Source organism: Lipotes vexillifer, unplaced genomic scaffold (genome assembly GCF_000442215.2).
Source record: "Lipotes vexillifer unplaced genomic scaffold, Lipotes_vexillifer_v1.1 scaffold2818, whole genome shotgun sequence".
In the NCBI taxonomy this organism is placed as follows: domain Eukaryota; kingdom Metazoa; phylum Chordata; class Mammalia; order Artiodactyla; family Lipotidae; genus Lipotes; species Lipotes vexillifer.
In genome coordinates, this window is record NW_006792582.1 from 261,246 (window position 1) to 281,011 (window position 19,766).

Sequence of the window (19,766 nt, forward strand, 5' to 3'; positions counted from 1 at the left end):
AAAACGTGATTATGTGTGTAATATATAATGGCAGTAATACTCATAATTGAATTCCAGACTTCTTTGTGTCTTTTGTCTTTTCTTATACCTACCTTGCCCTTCTTATTTATCTTTCCAAGGTCTGTAAATGCTGTGTTCCATTTAGCAGACGTTTCTCTGCAGTTTTCTGTATATTGTGAATATACTAATAATGTGCCAAAATTTTGTTTGAGAAAACAATTCGTGTATAGCCCTTCCATTCTAGAGAAACATTTTTTAAATACTCATAATTAAATTCCAGACTTCTTTGTATCTTTTGTCTTTTTTTATACCTACCTTGCCCTTTTTATTTATCTTTCCAAGGTCTGTGAATGCTGTGTTTCATTTAGCAGACATTTCTCTGCAATTTTCTCTATATTGTGAATATACTAATAATGTGCCAAAATTTTGTTTTAGAAAATAATTCATGTATAGCCCTTCCATTCAAGTGAAACATTTTTTAAAACCCCTTAATTTTTCCACATGTATTTATATTTTTCATGTAACAATTTTTGGTTTAGCTTCTTTTTTAACTTAACATAAAAACTTTGAAAACTTTTCAGTGTTTTTCAACTTAACTGTTGCAACTATGTTTTCCTCTTTGCTTAATATAATTATGGATTTTGGACTTCCCTGGTGGCACAGTGGTTAAGAATCTGGGGCTTCCCTGGTGGCGCAGTGGTTGAGAATCTGCCTGCCAATGCAAGGGACACGGGTTCGAGCCCTGGCCTGGGAAGATCCCACATGCCGCAGAGCAACTAAGCCCATGTGCCACAACTACTGAGCCTGCGCTCTAGAGCCCATGAGCCACAACTACTGAGCCCACGTGCCACAACTACTAAAGCCCGTGTGCTCTAGGGCCTGTGCTCCGCAACAAGAGAAGCCACTGCTAGAAGATGCCCGAGCACTGCAACAAAGAGTAGCTCCCACTCACCGCAACTAGAGAAAGCCCGTGCGCAGCAACCAAGACCCAACACAGCAAAAAAAAAAGAAAACAATTAAAAATATATAAATAAATAAAAATACCTTAAAAAAATTATGGATTGTGTGCAAGGTCAGCTCATATTATCTCCTGTGTATTCTTTTTTAAAAATAATTTTATTTATTTTTATTATTTATTAATAAAATTATTTTATTTATTATTTTTACTTTTTATAAATAAATATTTATTATTTTTCGTTGCAGTCTTCATTGCTGCGCGCAGGCTTTCTCTAGTTGTGGCGCGCGGGGGCTACTCTTTGTTGTGGTGCACAGGCTTCTCATTGCAGTGGCTTCTCTTGTTGTGGAGCTCAGGCTCTAGGCACGCAGGCTTCAGTAGTTGTGGCTCGCGAGCTTCAGTAGTTGTGGCTTGTGGGCTCTAGAGCACAGGCTCAGTAGTTGTGGCAAACGGGCTTAGTTGCTCTGTGGCATGTGGGATATTCCTGGACCAGGGCACGAACCTGTGTCCCCTGCATTGGCAGGCGGATTCTTAACCACTGTGACACCAGGGAAGCCCATCCTGTGCATTCTTTACTGTGGTAAAGAATCTGTGTTGGAGGACACAAAAGAAAAACACATGATCCCTGCCCCCGGAAGCTTATAATCAGTTTGAGGAGGGGAAGCTGTCCTTTGTTGCTGACACATCACTAACTGGCCTAATCTTGAATGCAGTTTAGAAGACTTGTGGGAATTCCCTGGTGGTCCAGTGGTTAGGACTTGGCGCTTTCACTGTAGTGCCTGGGTTCAATCCCTGGCCAGAGCTAAGATCTTGCAAGCCGCGTGGCATGTATGCATGTATATATGGTTCCCAGTGGAGCAAATGCCAAGTGCTTGCAGCACATGGGAGCCTATTATGTATTGCCTTCTGAGAAAAGAAAGCTTTCTACTTGGACAGTAAAATGGCCCAGTGTTGTTGAGAGAGAACAGGTAAGGGGCTGCAAGTAGACTTTGGGGATCATGTTTTCAGGAAACTGCAGCTCAAAGACTTTCTCACCCCAGGCAATCAGTACAGCATATTTAGTGCCACCAGTGGAAAAATGTAACTCTAGCTAGAAGCGGGGGAAAATGTTTCTTTAAAGTTTAGGGCTTCCCTGGTGGCGCAGTGGTTGAGAGTCCGCCTGCCGATGCAGGGGACACGGGTTCGTGCCCTGTCCGGGAAGATCCCACATGCCACGGAGTGGCTGGGCCCGTGAGCCATGGCTGCTGAGCCTGCGTGTCCGGAGCCTGTGCTCTGCAATGGGAGAGGCCACAACAGTGAGAGGCCCACGTACCGCAAAAAGAAAAAAGAAAAAAGTTTAATACAGGTACCCTTAACTGCAGATGATCATTTATCACATCTTAATCCTAAAAGAGTTATTGATGAAATATAATCAGTTTTTCATTTAATTTTTAGTGCCCACATGGGGTGGCCAAGAGGACGTAACAAGGCATAACTCTCAGGTGCAGCTGTCCAACAGGTAATACTGAGTGTAGTTTTGCATTTATCCAACTAAAAACCATATACGTCATAGCTAATGGAACAGCTGTTTGCACAGCATGTACTTACCAGGCTTCTGCAAACAAAACTTACTAGTATGGACAAAACCAAAGTACATGAGAAAAGTGTTTTCCACTCTTTGATTTCTTATCTCAAAATAGATCTAAGAGTGCTTTGCAAGCTTAATATTTAGATATACAGTTGACTCTTTAGAGGATAGAATAGTTTCCTTATTTGTAGGCAGTGATTTACTGCTCCTATATTTAGGATATAGGATCCTATATCTCAGGGTATTGGATATTTTCTTAAATGTAGAAGAGAATTTGTCTATACCACTTAAAAATCAATATGTATTTATTAATTACACATAAATACATTTGGAAATTAGTCTAATATGAATGGATAACCCACATTATAAATTCAGGCAAAAACAAAGTATAATGCACAGATCCTTGTATCTTTTGTGTTTATTCAGAGGCCTTCCTGGGGTCTGGACCTGATAAGGTGGACTCTACATACTGTATATTTTCAAGCCATTTGTTGTTTTACTGTCACATAATAACATCCTTTCCTGAATTCCGAGTGGTGATTTTTAGCTTTTTAAACCTGCAGTTTATGGTTTTTAGAATATAACAACTGGAAAGAATATTCTCTTATTGAGAAGAGTAGTATGTTGTATAATCCATTCTAATCTGCTTCTCTATATAATGCTGCATTTATAGCTTTTAAAAGGAAGGAATTCAAACATGTTTCTTTAATTTGTATCACTTTTAATTAGTTACAAAATGAATGTATGCTCTCATAAAACTATTTTTATTTATTTTTTTATTGAAATATAGTTGATTTACAATGTTGTGTTAGTTTCTGGTATACAGCAAAGATAAAACTTTAAATACTGCAGATATCTATATAGGAGAAAGTGAAAAGCAGGGGTAATTCTGTTCTCCAGAAACAACCACTGTTAACAGTTTAGTATCCAAGTATCCAAACATTTTTTCCCATGCTTCTGCAAACATTATCATTATTATTTATTATTATTTTATAATAATAAATGTATGCTATTTATATTATCTTGCAACTTGCTTTGTTTCCCTAATAATAAATCTTGGATATTTTTCCATTATTGTACATATAAATCTACTTTATATTCTTCTCAAGAGTTATATGGCACTAGGGGACTTCCCTGGTGGCGCAGTGGTTAAGAATATGCCTGCCAATGCAGGGGGCACGGGTTCGATCCCTGGTCCGGGAAGATCCCACATGCTGCAGAGCAACTAAGCCCATGTGCCACAACTACTGAGCCTGCGCTCTAGAGCCTGTGAGTCACAATTACTGAGCCCATGTGCCACAATTACTGAAGCCCACGTGCCTAGAGCCTGTGCTCCACAGCAAGAGAAGGCACTGCAATGAGAAGCCAGTGCACCTCAAGGAAGAGTAGCCCCCACTCAACACAACTAGAGAAAGCCCGCGTGCGGCAACAAAGACCCAACACAGCCAAAAATAAATTAATTAATTAATTTAAAAAATAAAAGCTATATGGCACTACATTTGGTAGTGATTTATTTAACAAGTCCTCTTTTCATGAATTGTTTCCAAAATTTTTTGTGTCTCAAACAAGACAAACGTACTTATATGTATATCTTTGCACACTTGAGCATATTGCTATAGGATAAATTCCTAGAAGAGGAATTTCTAGATCAAGTGTTGCCAGATCTTCCTCTTAAAAGTTGAATAATTTTGCACTCTCAAGAGCAGTTATGGGAATGCCTGTTTCTCTTTAGCTTCTGCGAAAGTAGTTATCAGTCTTTTTAATCTTTGCCAATTTTGATGGGCAAAACTGATGTATTTATTGTTTTAACTCATATTTAGTTAAATATTAGTGGTGCTGAGCATCTTTTTATATTATTAGGCCATTTGTATTGACTCTCTGTGAACTGCCTGACATTTTAAGAAAAGTTTCATTACTAGACTGTAGGTTTTCCTAAAAATTGCTGTATAACTCTCACTTCTGTGTCATAAAAATATCTAATTAATACCTTAAATAGAAGCTAAAACTAAGTGTACATATTTTGTGCATTTTCTAAAATCATGATTTGTGTGTTTTGTTTTTGTTTTTTATAACCTAGAGCCATGGAACTGTTAAGGGTAAAAGGTCAAAGATCCTGGTCTGTTGGACTGTCAGTAGCCGACCTGGTTGACAGTATTGTGAATGATAAAAAGAAAGTGCATTCTGTATCAGTTTTAGCAAAGGTAATTGCTATTCTCATTCTCTCATCATATTTTAAAATATTTATACTATTAATATAAAGCCAGAAAAAGTGCTGTTCACGCTGTAACACAGGTATCGTCAGTATCACCAGCTTTTAGAGTAACACATGGGAGAAGACAGTTTGGTCTAAGCTCTGTCCTGCTTGGCTATGGGAAGTCTGGGCTTCTACCAGGTTGCCCTTCACCCCCATTAATTTTTGGAATCCTCAAGAAGCATTTATGAATTCCACAAACTTCTTGTCGTCATTTATCTCCTCAGCCAGCCAGGTCACCCCAGACCGACGTGCCAACTGGTCTTAGCCAATCATCAGTCTGCTTCTCCAGTTCAGTTTGTCCTTTACTGCTTTATTCCAAGTATAGAGTCCCTAAAGCACAGCTAAGATGAGGCACAAATGCTTAACCAAATGTTCATGAAAACTTAGGAATACCAGAAGGGAAATAAAACATGGAAGGAAAGACTGAAAACAGATTACCAAATTTGACTGCACTCAGAGTCCATGCTAAACCCCTCCCCTGGGAATTCACTCTGACATTTTTCTTAAACCCCCAGCCTGTTACTCATATTGCAGGGGGCTAGCTTACCTCCCCATAAAGTGGGTGTCTTTGACCAAGTTCCATTTCACAAAAATTTTGTGAAACAGTGACTCGAATTTAGAAATTAAATGAACAATTTTTTTTTAAGTTCAACTTGTATCACTTTGTACTTCTAGGACCAGAAAAGCAAGAAAATACCCATATTTATGGTATTATCTTTTTTGCAGTGATTTGGCTCTAATATAATCCCAATTATTTCATTTCAGGGATATTATGATATCAATAGTGAAGTGTTTTTAAGTTTGCCTTGCATCCTTGGAAACAGTGGAGTGTCTGAAGTCATCAGGACCACAGTGAAAGAAGATACAGTGACTGAGAAACTCCAAAGCAGTGCATCATCAATACATAGTCTCCAGCAACAGTTAAAACTTTGATTCTAAAGTTCAGAGTTACTTGAAAGGAAAGGTCGTTTAATTTTACCAACATATATATAGGGCTGAGAACTTCTGTGTCTTATTATTTATCCTTACAAACTGCTTGGTTAAGGTAGATGGTCTCTTGGTTGGCTTTGTAATATGAATCCTTAGGTAGTTAGATAAGAAGGAAAAAAATGTTTTTCTTGAGATATCTATACTGTTCTTTAAACCTACAGCAGAGATAAACATTCATCTGCAATATGCATCATTTTAAAATTATGTATCCTCAATTAGCACCTTCAGCACTTTGGGATTACTTTGAAAATGATACATTTTTAAAGGAAGATTACTCTTTGACTGTTACAATAACCATGATAAGCTGAAAGCCCAGTATGGATTTACAAAATCTGTGCCAGCTATACACTCAAAGGATCCACAATTTAAGCTATTAATGTTTCTTCTTTAAAAACAGTGGGTAGTAATGATAATAAAGCATTTTGTTTTCCCTCTTCAAATTGATTAGCTACCAAAAAAATGGAAAAGAATTTTACACGTACTTTAAAAGAGTAAAAAGGAAAATGAAATTTTTTAATATATGAAGAAAAAGTGTACTTTAATTTCCAGTGGGACTGTCCTTTCTGGAAATTTCTATAACCCCTTCCTAGGCTATATAAGACCTCCGACATCTCAAGAACGCACTGTGACATAAGTAGAACCATAGAGAATGTGTATTTTTAGTGGAAGTAGGTTATGAATGAAAGCCAAACAGTTTAAAGCTAAAATATAAGGCTTTCATAAAAGCCATTGGTCTTAATGGGGAGAGGCTGGGTGGGCTGATTGTCTGAGCAAATCCTTTAACTACTCCTGAAGAAATGATTTACTTTGGTGATGGGTCAATAATGACAATATCTTCATATGTGAAAGATAGCATATTATTACGAATGTGACGCACAGCTAAAAGCAACAACTAACATCAACACTTCTAGTATTTCTGGCAATGTGATGAGCACTTTATTGTTTTATTCCTTAGGATTATTTATTAATCCTCACAGTAACCCACTGAGGTAGGGACTATTATCATCATTTTATAGAGGAGGAAATTGAGGTTTAGTGCCCAAGATCTCATGACTAAGGGACACTACATATAACCTCTACTTTTTCTAAGTACGAGAAGACGCAAAAAGCATAAAAGCGGAAATAGTTACCACAAGACCCTAAAGCTGGGGTTCTATACTCTTATATTCTCATGTAGGGGCTTTTTTTTCCAATATAGTTTTTAGAACGACTGATTCTCTGACTTCCCAGACTTGCCCTCAGCAAATAGCTGGGGGGAATGGGGGAGGTATGCACTGAAGTAGGCGTTTAGTTATTTAGTCATTCAGTTAAATAAGTGGGAGCCTGCTATACACCAGGTGCCATAGTGGGCACTGCAGATACAGTGGTGAGCAAACCTGGACTAGGTACAAGCCCTCATGGTGCTTATAATCTAGTATGGAAACATAGTAATCAAGTCTCACAAATAAATGTACAATTGCAAGTGTAATAAGTGCTGTGAAGAAGTCCCAGGTGCTTTGAAAGCATATTATAGGTAACCCAAACCTGGTCAATGAGATAGGAGCCAGATGGATTATGAGGGCAGACATACCTTAGGTAGAGAGGAAACAGTCAAACTAATGCTGATTTAGAATAATAATGGATGCTTATAATGATGAGCTTAAATCATAAAGAAAAGGTGAAATTATATTCAGTGTTCCATGTTTAAGTAGAAAAGTATTTAATATGCTTAGAAAGATTCACACCATAATGAACTAGTGTAAAAACATTGGCCATTTGAAGAGAAGAGCATTAGTTCTGTGTAATTTCACTGCATGGGTAGGTTATTTTGGTGTTAACTCTAATAGTATATCCTCACTGTCCTTTTTTATGAAATAAGAAATTAAAACTAAAAGGACCATTTCTTGTGTTTTAAAGTCGCCTTTTCTAATATCAGATACCTAGTTGTGCTCTTGAACAATAACCTAATTACAAGATACTGTATAAATAGATGAATTGCTAAGAATTCACTACATTAATTATAAAAGGAACATGTCACTACAACAATACTTATTGCGTCTACTGTTATTCCAGGTACTGTGTTAGAATCTGAGAAGTCAAAAGATGAGTAATAATAGCCCTTGCCCTACAGAAGCCCACAATATAGAAGTAATTCTATCAGATATTTCCTTGAGTGTTGAGTATTATAAATCATATAGTAAGTTCCATATATAAGTCAAGAAGCAGTACCACCACCACCTCACTGTGATTTGGTGATAATTTGACATTCATGATGCTTCTATTAACTTTCACTTTTTTTCATCTTTCCAAAATCATGCAGTGTCTCTTGTTATGGTTTTTAATGGGGCTTGGATTAAAATGCTTCTTTGATATTGTAACAGATAAATATTTTATTTTCCAATTTACATTGTAGTTATTCTTAAATATCAAGAATAATGAATAAAATAAACTTTGACTTTAAAATTACCGGGAGATTCCTAATTTATTGGGTGAAAGGAAATATATTCAGATTGAGGAGAAAAATTCTTTCCTATAATTCATACAGTCCCCAGGATATTTAGTTACTTCATTTTAAGTGGCTTAAGTGCAAAATGAAGAGAATGGATTTTGTTAATTGTTTTCAAACTTTAAAAACTTATTTTTAACAAGAACACCTTTTGAACAATATATTACATACACTCTTCCAATTGATAAAAGTAGAATTGCTGTAACTGAAGGTGCTCCTGGGTAAGCTGTGGCTTTAAGAATAGTTTGAAAAGCACATTACTTTTAAGTGACAAAGAAGAGGTGTAGGGAAGGATAGACTGCCCTATAGTTTGGTTTGACTGGAGCTGTGTGCTTAATATATAGTGTCCAAAGAAAGATACCTATTAAAATAGACTATTTTGTGTGTGTTGGCAACAATGTGTAATGATGCTTCCACATGTCAGTTAGGCCCTCTTTGTGTATGTGACCTTCATTTAGATGCCAATTTAGAAGAGAATTAATACCACAGCCTGTTCCCCAGTAGCACTATGCTAATGTCATCCAAATAATCATACTTCACACAGTCAAACCCAAGCTTTACAGTACCTTGAACGGCACTGTACTTACAAAACTGGTGGTGATGTGCAATAATAATGACTAATGTAAATGACCATGAGGAACTTCTACGGGTATAGAAATTCAATTAAGATAGAGTACCTACTCTTGCACTGTATAATAAGACAATGAGGATCTGAAGATGAGTCTGCCCTGAAAGACTTGGACTTTGTTAGTGGACAGGCTAGTACACACACGGAGTCCAAGGTAGAAGGTAGGATGTCTGGGCACCAAGGATAAATGGGGGCTTGGATTAAAATGCTTAATCCAAGCATTTGGATTAGGGGAATGATTTCCTGTAGAAGAAATTACTGCCTGGCTTCCTGTGAAACGAGGGCTCTGCACTTTGCCCTCGGGGATGTAGTATGATGAACTTTTCACCTTAAAAATGAAAAACCACCTGATAATCAGAGACCCTGGGCATCGCCTTTCATCCTAGAGTTGGAAAAAACTGAAGCCCGAACTAGGAGTGCATTTGCCTGCTGTTATCAGAAGGGCAAGTCAGTGGCAGAACAGTTTTCTGACTCCAGTCCGGTGCCTTCCCACTTGATGAATCAGTCGTTTAAGGTCACCGGCAAGATCTTCGCACTTCTTCCCCTCCCTGCACCTGCGCTCTTAGTCTAAGGGCAACTGTCAAAGACCTGCCAATCTTATCCCGGCTCAGAGTTTCCACCCTCGGAACAAGAGTGCACTCTTGGAAAGATTCACACCATAATGAACTAGTGTAAAAACATTGGCCATTTGAAGAGAAGAGCACAAAATTGCACAAGATTGCTCGGCCTGCCAAGCTCTATCCACGCCCACCCTTGGTCACCGACCTCGGAAGTGACGTAAGGGAACCGGAAGCGCTGGCGTGGTGGCCTACTTCCTGTTGGTAGAGGTGGGGGGGTGGGGGGCTGGCTCCGCGGTGTGCGACTGTGTGGGGCAGCCTGGGGCAGCCCTGGAGCGGCTGACCGTCTGCCTGTGTGGACGGGAGTCGCGAGGCGGCCGCCATGGCGGGGTCGGAGAGCCAGCTCAAGAAAATGGTGTCCAAGGTGAGGCCGCGGCGCGCTCGTCTTTCGGCGCGCACCCACCGCTCCCTTCCGCGCCGCCCGGGCCTTCCCGACCAGCCCAGCGAGCCCCCCCGAGCGAGCCCGGAGCCCCGGGCAGTGCCCGGCCGCCTCCGCCGCCCCAGCCCCGGGATGCCTGTCGCCTGGTGCCGGAATCCTGGGCCGGGGCCGGCGGGGTGCGGCGACGGTCAACAAAGGCGCGGAGCCGAGGCTGCCTGCCACCTGCCGCCCGCCCTCCTCTCTTCAGGGAGAGAGTTTGGAGCAGTCTTTGGGGCAGTATAGTTTTCGTCTTAGTTTTTATCAACACAAAGAGAGGGTTGTACTTAAAACTCGGTCGTGGGCACTCCTCCACTTGTGTCCCAGTGTAGGGTTCGTGCGTCTTCGCCCTTCCCTCCCGGCCCCCGGAGATTGTGTCCTTTTCGGTTTGTGTTCTTCACGCAGCTCAATAGCCGACCCGCGGGAGATCATAACTTTTGGTTGAATTGGCTCAGTTATAAGTAAAAACGTCCTGAGAAGCCAGAATACCGGTACCTCACTACATCGGGTGAAATAAATAGAATTCCATTACCATTTCAGGGACTTTGATTTGCTGAGAGTGACTACCTTTAATTGTATGCTACTTATAACGCGGAATTATTTGCTTTGAAATTTTTAATCTTCACCGTTCAAGACCGGTGTATTTTTTTCATTTTTATAAAAGCAGGTAGGCATTTTGTATTTAAAGCCGTGAGTTATTTTGACAACTACTTAAAATGTGGCACCTGATACCAGAGTGAACTGGGTGGTTTTTTTGTTTTTTGTTTTTTTTTCAGTTTATCAAAGCTAATTGGAATAAGGTGTATGTGAAATGGTTGAGTGTAGAATCTTCTCCAGTTAAACGATTAGCTTTAGATACTTTTGTCAAAACAAGAATGGTAGGAAGCAAAGAAGTTTAAACAGTTTTCAATAGTATTAAAATACACTATTATGTATGAACTTATTCCTTTGAAAAATATACTTTTTCCTCCAGTAAAGTCATCCCCATAGTCTTTGATTGAAGAGCAAATAATCTCTAAAGAGAGAGTGATGGTTTTTTAAATAAAGCTTCTCTTGATCTAATCATATCCTCTAGGCTTCTGATTTTCTTTCTTTTTATAAAAATTGAGGTATAGTTGATTTAATTTTCTTTCGATAAAGTAATTGTCCTTAATTGTAGAGGACGTTCTAGGGAGCCCTAGAAGATTGTGGCAGAGGTCTATGTTGTAACATTTATATATTGCTTTTTTTTTAAGTACATTGTTTTATATACTATGTAACTGAAGAGTATCTGTTCCGTATCATTTTTTTTATCTATAAAGTTGATAACATTGCCCTTAAGGTTTATTCCTTAATTTATATGTATGAAGGTATTTACATACAAGGACAGGAATATTCAAATATTGGTTTTGAATTTTTAAAACCATAATTAGTTTTCCTAAACTTTCTGTAGAGGAACCTGCCTTCAAAGACAGAGGCAGGACATCTTTAGAAGATATTTTATACCTCCACCTGTCTCTTCCCTCCACCCTCTTCATATCCTAAGAACAAAAAAAGGACATAGGGAAGAGGTGGGAGAGGGCATTCTATCTTTCTTTTGGTTCTTGGCTCGGTTTCTGAAAAACTGAGTCTCTTACAAGTGGTGATGTCAGTTCTGAGTATCGGCATGTTTTCTCTCCAGCCTGTGAAGAGATGGATAGGTAGGAATAGTAAGTAGGATAATAGAAGCAATTTGTGGAATTTCTTCCTCCTGGTGGAGGGCTAGCTTCAGGTGTTACCCTTTCAGTTGGATGTGGTCCAGTGTAGGCATTGGTAGCCAGGACCTTGGACACATTGCTAGGGTGATGGTCCTTTACTCTTTATCTGATTCTGGGACTTCCACCACCCAACATGTTACTTCGGGCCATCTGCTTTGACTTACGTCTTTTTTGAGGTATAACTGACATAGAACAGTATATTATCTTTTGATATATTACTACAGGTATTTTTTTCCGTTGAGCATTTATTTTAGCTCCCAACTTAAATACAGCTTTTAGTTTAACAACCTCTCTGTCATAGTTTTTGCAGTTAAGAGAGGTATATTTATACTATTGGTCCATCTTGCTTTACACAAATAACTTTTATATTTTTCATACAGACAACTACCTGTATTCTTACATGCTACATCTACAGCATTCCTAGAGGTGGAGTCACTACTGACTAGGTAGGAGAGAGCTGGCACACTAAAGATTGTAATGCACTTCACACTGTTTTAGATTCTAGGGATACAACAGTGAACAGACAGTGTGGAATTTAAATTCTATTAGAAGGCAACAAACAACTCAGTAAGTACATTAAGTAGCATGTTAGAAGGTGTTAAGTACTTTGGAGAAAAGTAAAGCAGGAAAGGGTAATAGAGTGCTCAAATGTGAGAATAGGATAGGTTGCAATTTTATAGACTAGTAAAGGAAGGCCTTCCTGAGGTCTATTTGAGCAAGACCTGAAAGAGGTGAGGGGAAGCAAACTGGGACAGTCGGGAGTAAGAACATTCCAGGAAGAAGGAAAAACAAGCCCAAGGGCCCTGAGACAGAAGCTTGTCATGCATGATAGAGGAACAGCAAAGGGAGCTAAGGGAGCTGGACTGGAGTGAGCAAGGGGAAACAGTGCTGAATAAAGGGGTGGTAGATTTTGGAGGGTCTTGCAGGCCACTGTAAGCACTTTGGCTTGTACTTGGAATATGGTGGGAAGCCCCTGATCTGTTACTTGTACTTGCAGTATGGTGGGAAGCCCCTGATCTCTTAACAGTATAGCTCTAGCTGCTGTGCTGAGACTAGACTGTAGGAGGTTCAGTCGAGTGGAAGCAGAGACAACTCTAAGGAGGCAGTTGTGGTAACCTAAGTGTAGCTATGAAGGTAGGGAGGAGTGATCAGGTTCTGGATATTTTTGAAGGTAGAGCTAACAGGGTTTTCCGACAGACTCACTGTGGATGTGCAGGAAAGAGAAGCATCCAGGATAATGTCAAAGCTTTTGTCCTGAGCAACACAGACATGGAAGACTGTAAGAGGCATAGATTTTGGGGGGAAGATAAGGAGTTCAATTTTGATCATGTTAAATTTGACATTCATTAGATATCCAAGTGGAGATATCAAATTGGTAATTGGATATACATGTCTGGAGTTCAGGAAAGAGGTTCAGACTGGAATTTTTTAATTTGGGAGTTATCAGTGTATAAATGTTATTTTAAGCCATGCATGGGAGATCACCAAAGGAGTGAGTTGAGATAAAGAAGAGGACCAAGGACTGAGCCCTGGGGCTCAATATTATTAAGATAATAGGTTAGGAGAAGAGAAAGAACCAGCAAAGACACTGAGAAGGGGTAGACACAGAGAGGAGAAAAAGCAGCAGTGGTGTCCTGCAAATCAAGTGAAGAACATGTGTTAAGAAGAAGGAATTGATTTGGTCAAATGCTGCTGTGATAGGTTAAGTAAGATGAAGACTGAGGATTGACCATTGCATATGGCCATGTGTGGCAGTTACTGGTGACGTTGATGAGCAATTTCAGTGAAAGTGGAAAACCCTGATTGGAGTGGGTTTGAAGAGAACGGGTCTAGTCTTTGAGCATCAGTGGTTAACATCACGGAGAGATACCTAGATGTCATGCTACGGGGTGGAAAAACACCATCATCTGTGAAATGATCTTGCCAGAGAGAGGGGAAGACATTGAAGGGAAAAAAAAGTAAAATTTAGAAAAAAATCATGAAAAAGGTCATAACTTCCAGATCCAACTACTAATTCACAAGAAATACAAAGGAAATAGGAACATATATATTAAACTACACCAAGGGGATGCAGTTAGCAAAATCCAAACTGTGGGAGCTTCTGTAGGACAAATGAACCGATTTCTTCAACAAGTAAGTTTCAAGGGGTTAAAATAGAAATGGGCCCACTGATGAGTAGTTAAATAAAATGTGTTATATCCATATAATGGAATATTATTCAGCAACATGAATGTACCTTGAAAACCTGCTAAGTGAAAGAAGGTAGTCATAAATGACCACAGACTATATAATTCCATTTATATGAAATGTCCAGAATAGGCAAATTGATAGAAACAAAGTAGATTAGCTGTTGTCTAGGGTGAAAGGGGATGTTGCTGGGTGATTGCTACAGGGTGTGCATTTCTTTTGGGGGTGATGAAGATGTTCTAAAATTGATTGTGGTGGCGGTTGTACAACTCTGAATGTACTAACAGCCACTGGGCCTTACGTAAGTCACTTTAAATGTGTGAGTTATATGGTATGTGAATTATATCTCAGTAAAACTATTATCAAAAAAAGAGGGGTGGGAGAAAATCTGTAGATTAAAAGAGGCCTAAAGGACATTTTAACAGATTGAAATATGTGGTCTTTATTTGGATCTCCATTCAAACTAAAAAAAAAAAAAAAGACATGAGACTGCATATTTTATGATATAAGGAAATAGTGATTATTTTAGTGTGATAATAGTATTGTGGGCTTTTTTTTAAAGTTCTTATCTTTTAAAGATACGTACTAAAATATTTATGGGTAATAGGATATGATGTTGCCATTTGCTTCAGAATAATACAGGAGGAGGGAAAGGTGAATGAGATTATAGATTAAATAAGATGGGCTATGAGTTGATTGTTGAAGCTGGGTGTAGTGCTGAAGCAGGGGATTTATTATACTGTTCTACTTTTGGATACCTTTGAAATGTTCCATAATAAAAAGCTTTAAGAGGAGAGAGTAGGAAGAGAGCAATTACGGACAGCAAAAGTAGGAAGCTCCTTGCAGGAGTTTTTGCTGTAAAGGGGAACTGAGAGAAGTTTGGTTGTAGGTGGAGGGGGAAGGGAGGTAAGGAATGTTTTTGTGTGAATAAGACAGGAGAAAGAAAAATATGTGTGTGGTAATAGTACTGATCCCATAGCATGGAAAAATTGGTGCTTCAGGACAAAAGAGGTCAAGAACTGCTGAAGAGATGCCTTTGAGTAGACCTGGATTATTTCCTAATTTTTCTTGTATTTTCTCCCTTATTGTCTATCACTGTCTTTTGTGCTGGTCTCTGAGATTTCTGAGATTTCTTTGACTTTATACTCTAATCCTTCTATTGGATGTTTTATTTTTACTCTCACTTTTTTTTTTTATGTCCAAGAGTCCTTTCTTTTCTGAGTGTTCTTGTTTTATGGATACAATATCATTTCTTCTTTCTTTGAAATTTTTAATGCTAATTCTTTTTGAAGTTTTCTTCTGCTCCTTGCATTATTTTTATTCTTAGCTCCTTCTTTCCGTTTCCGTCTGTGACATGTTTCTTGGAGTCTTTCTTTTTGGAATAGCTGGCTGTTCCTTTTTAAGAGAGAAGCACTAACAGCTGATTGAAAGCTTTGTGCATGAATGGAGCTTGTCAGCTGGTGAGCTTCAGTGTGTTGTGAACAGATGGGGATCCCCATTTCCTGATTTCCTAATCTGCTAAGAGTGTGTAAACAAGGTTCCTAGTTTTCCTGGACTGGAGTGGTACAAGGCAGGGGTATGAGAATACAATACAGCACGTGGTAAATTGCAAAATAGTATTGACGATGAATGCTGGAGAGGGAGAGATCGTTTTGGGCTAAAGGGAAGTCTGGAAAAGGATTCATTGAGAAGGAAAGTGATGTAAACTAGGTCTTTGAGAATGATTAAGATTTGATTTGGCGGAGAGCCTTTTAAGTTGGAAAAAGAGCTAAAATGGAGGTAAAAGTTTGAATAGGTGGCAGGAGAAAAAGCTACTGAGGTTCTTTCAGTCTTTATTTAATTAATGTTAATGATCACTCAGAACCATTAAACATTTAAGAAGAGTGCTATTAATAAGATTTTAAGAAAATTAACCTAGCAGTAAAATATGTGCATTGGTTTTAAACTAAATTCATTTGTAATTTTCCTTTTCAGTACAAATACAGAGACCTAACTGTACGTGAAACTGTCAGTGTTATTACTTTATACAAAGATCTCAAACCTGTATTGGATTCATATGGTGAGTTTATATAATAAAAATATCAAGTACTATACTTTGAGTTTACTCTTTTTGTTAATAATTGTAGGTTTCCCATTTTTCCTTTAAGTTTGTTGGTTTTTTCATTGTAGGACTAACCTTCACCTAAAAAAAAGTTGTGAGAGATAGGAAATTGCAAGATCTAATAATAACATCTTACATTTGTTTAGTTATTTTAAGTTTTAATATACTACTCTAACAGAACTAATGCAAATTTAGAACTAGAGGTGATGTTAAAAATAGTTTAGTCCATCATTTCCCAAAATAGTATACATAGTTGTGAAGAATGTTGTTTTGGGGGCATGGGTAGAGGGGATTCTGAGGTTAAGTTTGAGCACTTATAGATTAAACAAAATTAAATGGGTTTCTTTGCAACAAGATTTCTCAGAGCCTTTAATATGCTAATGTGTCATTATGCCTCACCAAGGGGGGAGAGAAGATAACACACTGTTCAGTATATTCTAAAGTTAATTAACTAGTGAACGTTTTTTCTCTCTAGAGCATCTCTTTATATTCTTAGGAACACATTTTGTAAAACTATATTCTGGACTATCCTTTTCATTTTATAGATGAAGAAAACACAAAAACTATTGTCCTTAATTCTGTAGAGTAGGTAGGTGACAATTTGTGTCCACCTTCTATTGAGATGAAATAAAGTTGTGATTTAAGTAAGAAATGACAATATTCAGAGGGTTTTTTTTTTTTTTAACAGTCTTTTTGGCCCCACCAATCCTAACATAATCTCTCCAACCCCGTCTCCTGGTAAACACCAAATGTGCCAGGGCCAAGGGAAACCCATGCTGCCTCCTGCCCATTGTGAGGCCCTTCGCAATGAGGGCAAAGAGCTGAATTTTGTAGCTGAGACTCTCTAAACCCCACTCATCTCCAGGGCTTTGTAAACAGGAGCCTGGTGAGAGGCAGCAGAGGGGGAATCAATCCTGAATATCCTGAACAACAAAGTCATGAACCAGAAGTCCTCTCCCAAACTAGGGCATAATTCTCCTTCCTGTCCACATGCTGTACTATGGTATATAGATCTGCAAAAAAACTCATCTTACCAAAATTAGAGTTAATTTAAAAATGGCTTCAATGGGGGAATAAAGTGACAAAGGCTAGAACTTTATGGTAAGTGTATAGTTTTTACTTAATACTAAAAGAATAAATGATCAAAACTGACAAAGAGGGGGCTTCCCTGGTGGCGCAGTGGTTGAGAGTCCGCCTGCCGATGCAGGGGACACAGGTTCGTGCCCCGGTCTGGGAGGATCCCACATGCCACGGAGCAGCTGGCCCGTGAGCCATGGCCGCTGAGCCTGCGCGTCCAGAGCCTGTGCTCTGCAACGGGAGAGGCCACAGCAGTGAGAGGCCCGTGTACCGCAAAAAAACCCAAAAAAACAACAACAACAAAATAAACTGACAAAGACTCCAACATCATTGAACAAATATTATATATACAGCCACACAGTCTGGAGCAAGTCTAAACTATTGTCATCAGCATGCTTTTAGAGTAAATATAACCCTAAAATTAAATACGGTGGTCTTTTAAAAATACAAAATCAGAATAAATTACAGCACAGTTTATAATTGTCAATAGTAGGTAAAAGAACTGAGGTCAACAGTACAGTTCTGTGTTCTTGTACTGCACATTACAGCCTTTCCTCAATGTAATACAGTGTTAAGTCCAAATCATTATTACAGATAATAGCAGTCCATGTAACACAAAGTATGTGCCCTAGTTATTCAGTCATTTATAGGTAGGAAAACTTGTGCGATGTGAGAAATATTTGTATTAAAAGAAGATGTCTGTATTTGACTGTGAAAACTTTTTTCCTTTTTCATACTGTGGGATACTACATTGGGATTGAGAATGACAGTGAATGGGAATAAACATCTGAAAATATTAGGTTAATATTTAATATGGTGTCAGTTAATAGTGATTTTTAAGTAATTTTATAATCATGTTGGTTGGGGATCCAGAGCTCGTATTTATTGGGACTGTAGCATTAACATTTATTTTTCCAAGTAATTCATAGCATCTTTACTCATTCAAAGCTGATCCCATTAAGTGAATCAACAAAGGATACTTTATTATTGGACAAAATGTATGAACATTAACAAGTTAGTCCTTTCAAGGGTAATAATGTGTTTTAACTGTTGTTTCTGAAACAGAAGAATAACTTATGTGGGAGCATCTGTGAGAATGCTTGTTGATTAACTCATTATTCTTACCTTTCAGTTTTTAATGATGGCAGTTCCAGGGAACTAATGAACCTCACTGGAACGATTCCTGTGCCTTATAGAGGTAAATGTCTTATGTGATTCATGTTTCCAGCATAGATGCATTTTAATTCACATTTAGTTGCCAAAGAATTGTAGGTAATTAAGCTTGCTTTTTTGTGACTTTCATGATAATACAGAAACTTCACCTCCTATTCTAATTGAACTTCATTTGGCAGCAGCACCTCATATTTTCAGCTTTTTTCCCCTACTTCCTTACCAAGATATATCAACAAATAAGTGCCTCAGTGCACTGGAAGAGTTTGTTTAATAGAATCAGAGAATCTTAGAACTAGAAAGGGATCTTAGCTGCCTCCTAGTTCAGCTCCCACCCTACTCAAACTTATCTGACAATGGGAAGTATAGTGACTAAGATAGAGGCTTTACAGTCAGGGCAGAGTGGGGTTTTAGTTCTCCCTCTGTAATCTATTAGTTTTGTGACAATGGGCATCTGTAACATTTGGATAATAGTACCTAACTCAAAGAAGAATTCATTTGTAATAATGTATGTAAAGGACTTAGCACAGAGGCTGGTATATCAAAAGTAGCTATTATTTATGGTTGTAATGCTGATGATGGATAATTACATCTCTGTTAGTCAGCCACCCTCTGCTGGAAGACTTACAATGATAATGGAGCATTCAGCTTCATGAGCAACTGTGGACAGCTCTGTTTGTTAGTTATTCCTTGTGACTAGCTAAGACCTGTATCTCAGTAACCTACCCATTGATTTTATATAGTACCTGCTATGCGTGGGGGAAAAGGGCTAGGGATACAAAGGTGAATAAAGGATGTACCTTCTCTGGAAGAACATACACAAATAGGGGAAACAAGGAATAAATAGATATTTACACTATTCTATACCTGTTGTAGAATAATGAAATATAAAGGTGCTGTGAGATTATAGAGGAGAACAAGAACACGTGGAAAGGTCATCAAAGAAATAACTTTCAATTTGGTGTTAAAGGATGAGTGAACCATTCATAACAGAATGGACATCCCAGGCAGAGGGAAAAAACACTTGCGCATCAGCATTTTATAGAGCAAATACAAGTAAACTTCAGGATTATTGACTTTGCCTTTACCCCAGGAAGTAAGCTCTGGTGAGGGAAAAAGTTATGTGGGGGAGAGAAGGAGGCAGAAGACTATTGTAGACATAATTAAAGACATTTATTATTTTTTTCTTCTGGTTTTATTGAGATGTAATTGACATATAGCACTATATAAGTTTAAGATATACAGTGTAATGATTGACTTCATACATCAAGTAATGATTACCTCAGTAAGCTTAGTGAACATCTGTCATATAGATACAAAATTAGAGAAACAGAAAAAAATATTTTTCCCTTGTGATGAAATTCTTAAGTTTTCATCAAGTTGCGATGTTTACTCTCTTAACAACTTTCATATATAACATACAGCAGTGTTCATGACATTTATCATGTTGTACATTACATTCCCAGTACTTACCTTTTTTTTTTTTTAGCTGCGTTGGGTCTTCGTTGCTGCTCGCGGGCTTTCTCTAGTTGCGGCGAGCAGGGGCTACTCTTCGTTGCGGTGCGTGGGCTTCTCATTGCAGTG

General features: G+C 38.4%; 2 protein-coding genes across 4 annotated transcripts in view; both read left to right on the forward strand.

Moving 5' to 3' along the window:
* UEVLD (UEV and lactate/malate dehyrogenase domains) overlaps nucleotides 1-5,716 on the forward strand; it is a 45,168-nt gene extending 39,452 nt beyond the window's left edge. For 2 of the 3 annotated variants that reach the window (XM_007465746.1, XM_007465747.1), the window contains 3 exons: nucleotides 2,390-2,453; nucleotides 4,600-4,723; nucleotides 5,542-5,709. In XM_007465746.1, the coding sequence (XP_007465808.1) occupies nucleotides 2,390-2,453; nucleotides 4,600-4,723; nucleotides 5,542-5,709 (356 nt within the window). Of the gene's footprint in view, nucleotides 1-2,389; nucleotides 2,454-4,599; nucleotides 4,724-5,541 lie in introns of all 3 variants that reach the window. The other variant, XM_007465748.1, reaches the window with a different exon arrangement.
* A 3,946-nt stretch (nucleotides 5,717-9,662) lies between these two features.
* The window catches only part of TSG101 (tumor susceptibility 101), a 59,833-nt gene continuing 49,729 nt past the window's right edge, over nucleotides 9,663-19,766 (forward strand). The window contains exons 1-3 of the mRNA XM_007465749.1: nucleotides 9,663-9,860; nucleotides 15,809-15,893; nucleotides 18,145-18,210. Coding sequence (XP_007465811.1) covers nucleotides 9,819-9,860; nucleotides 15,809-15,893; nucleotides 18,145-18,210 — 193 coding nt within the window. The 5' untranslated portion in view covers nucleotides 9,663-9,818. The remainder of the gene's footprint in view (nucleotides 9,861-15,808; nucleotides 15,894-18,144; nucleotides 18,211-19,766) is intronic.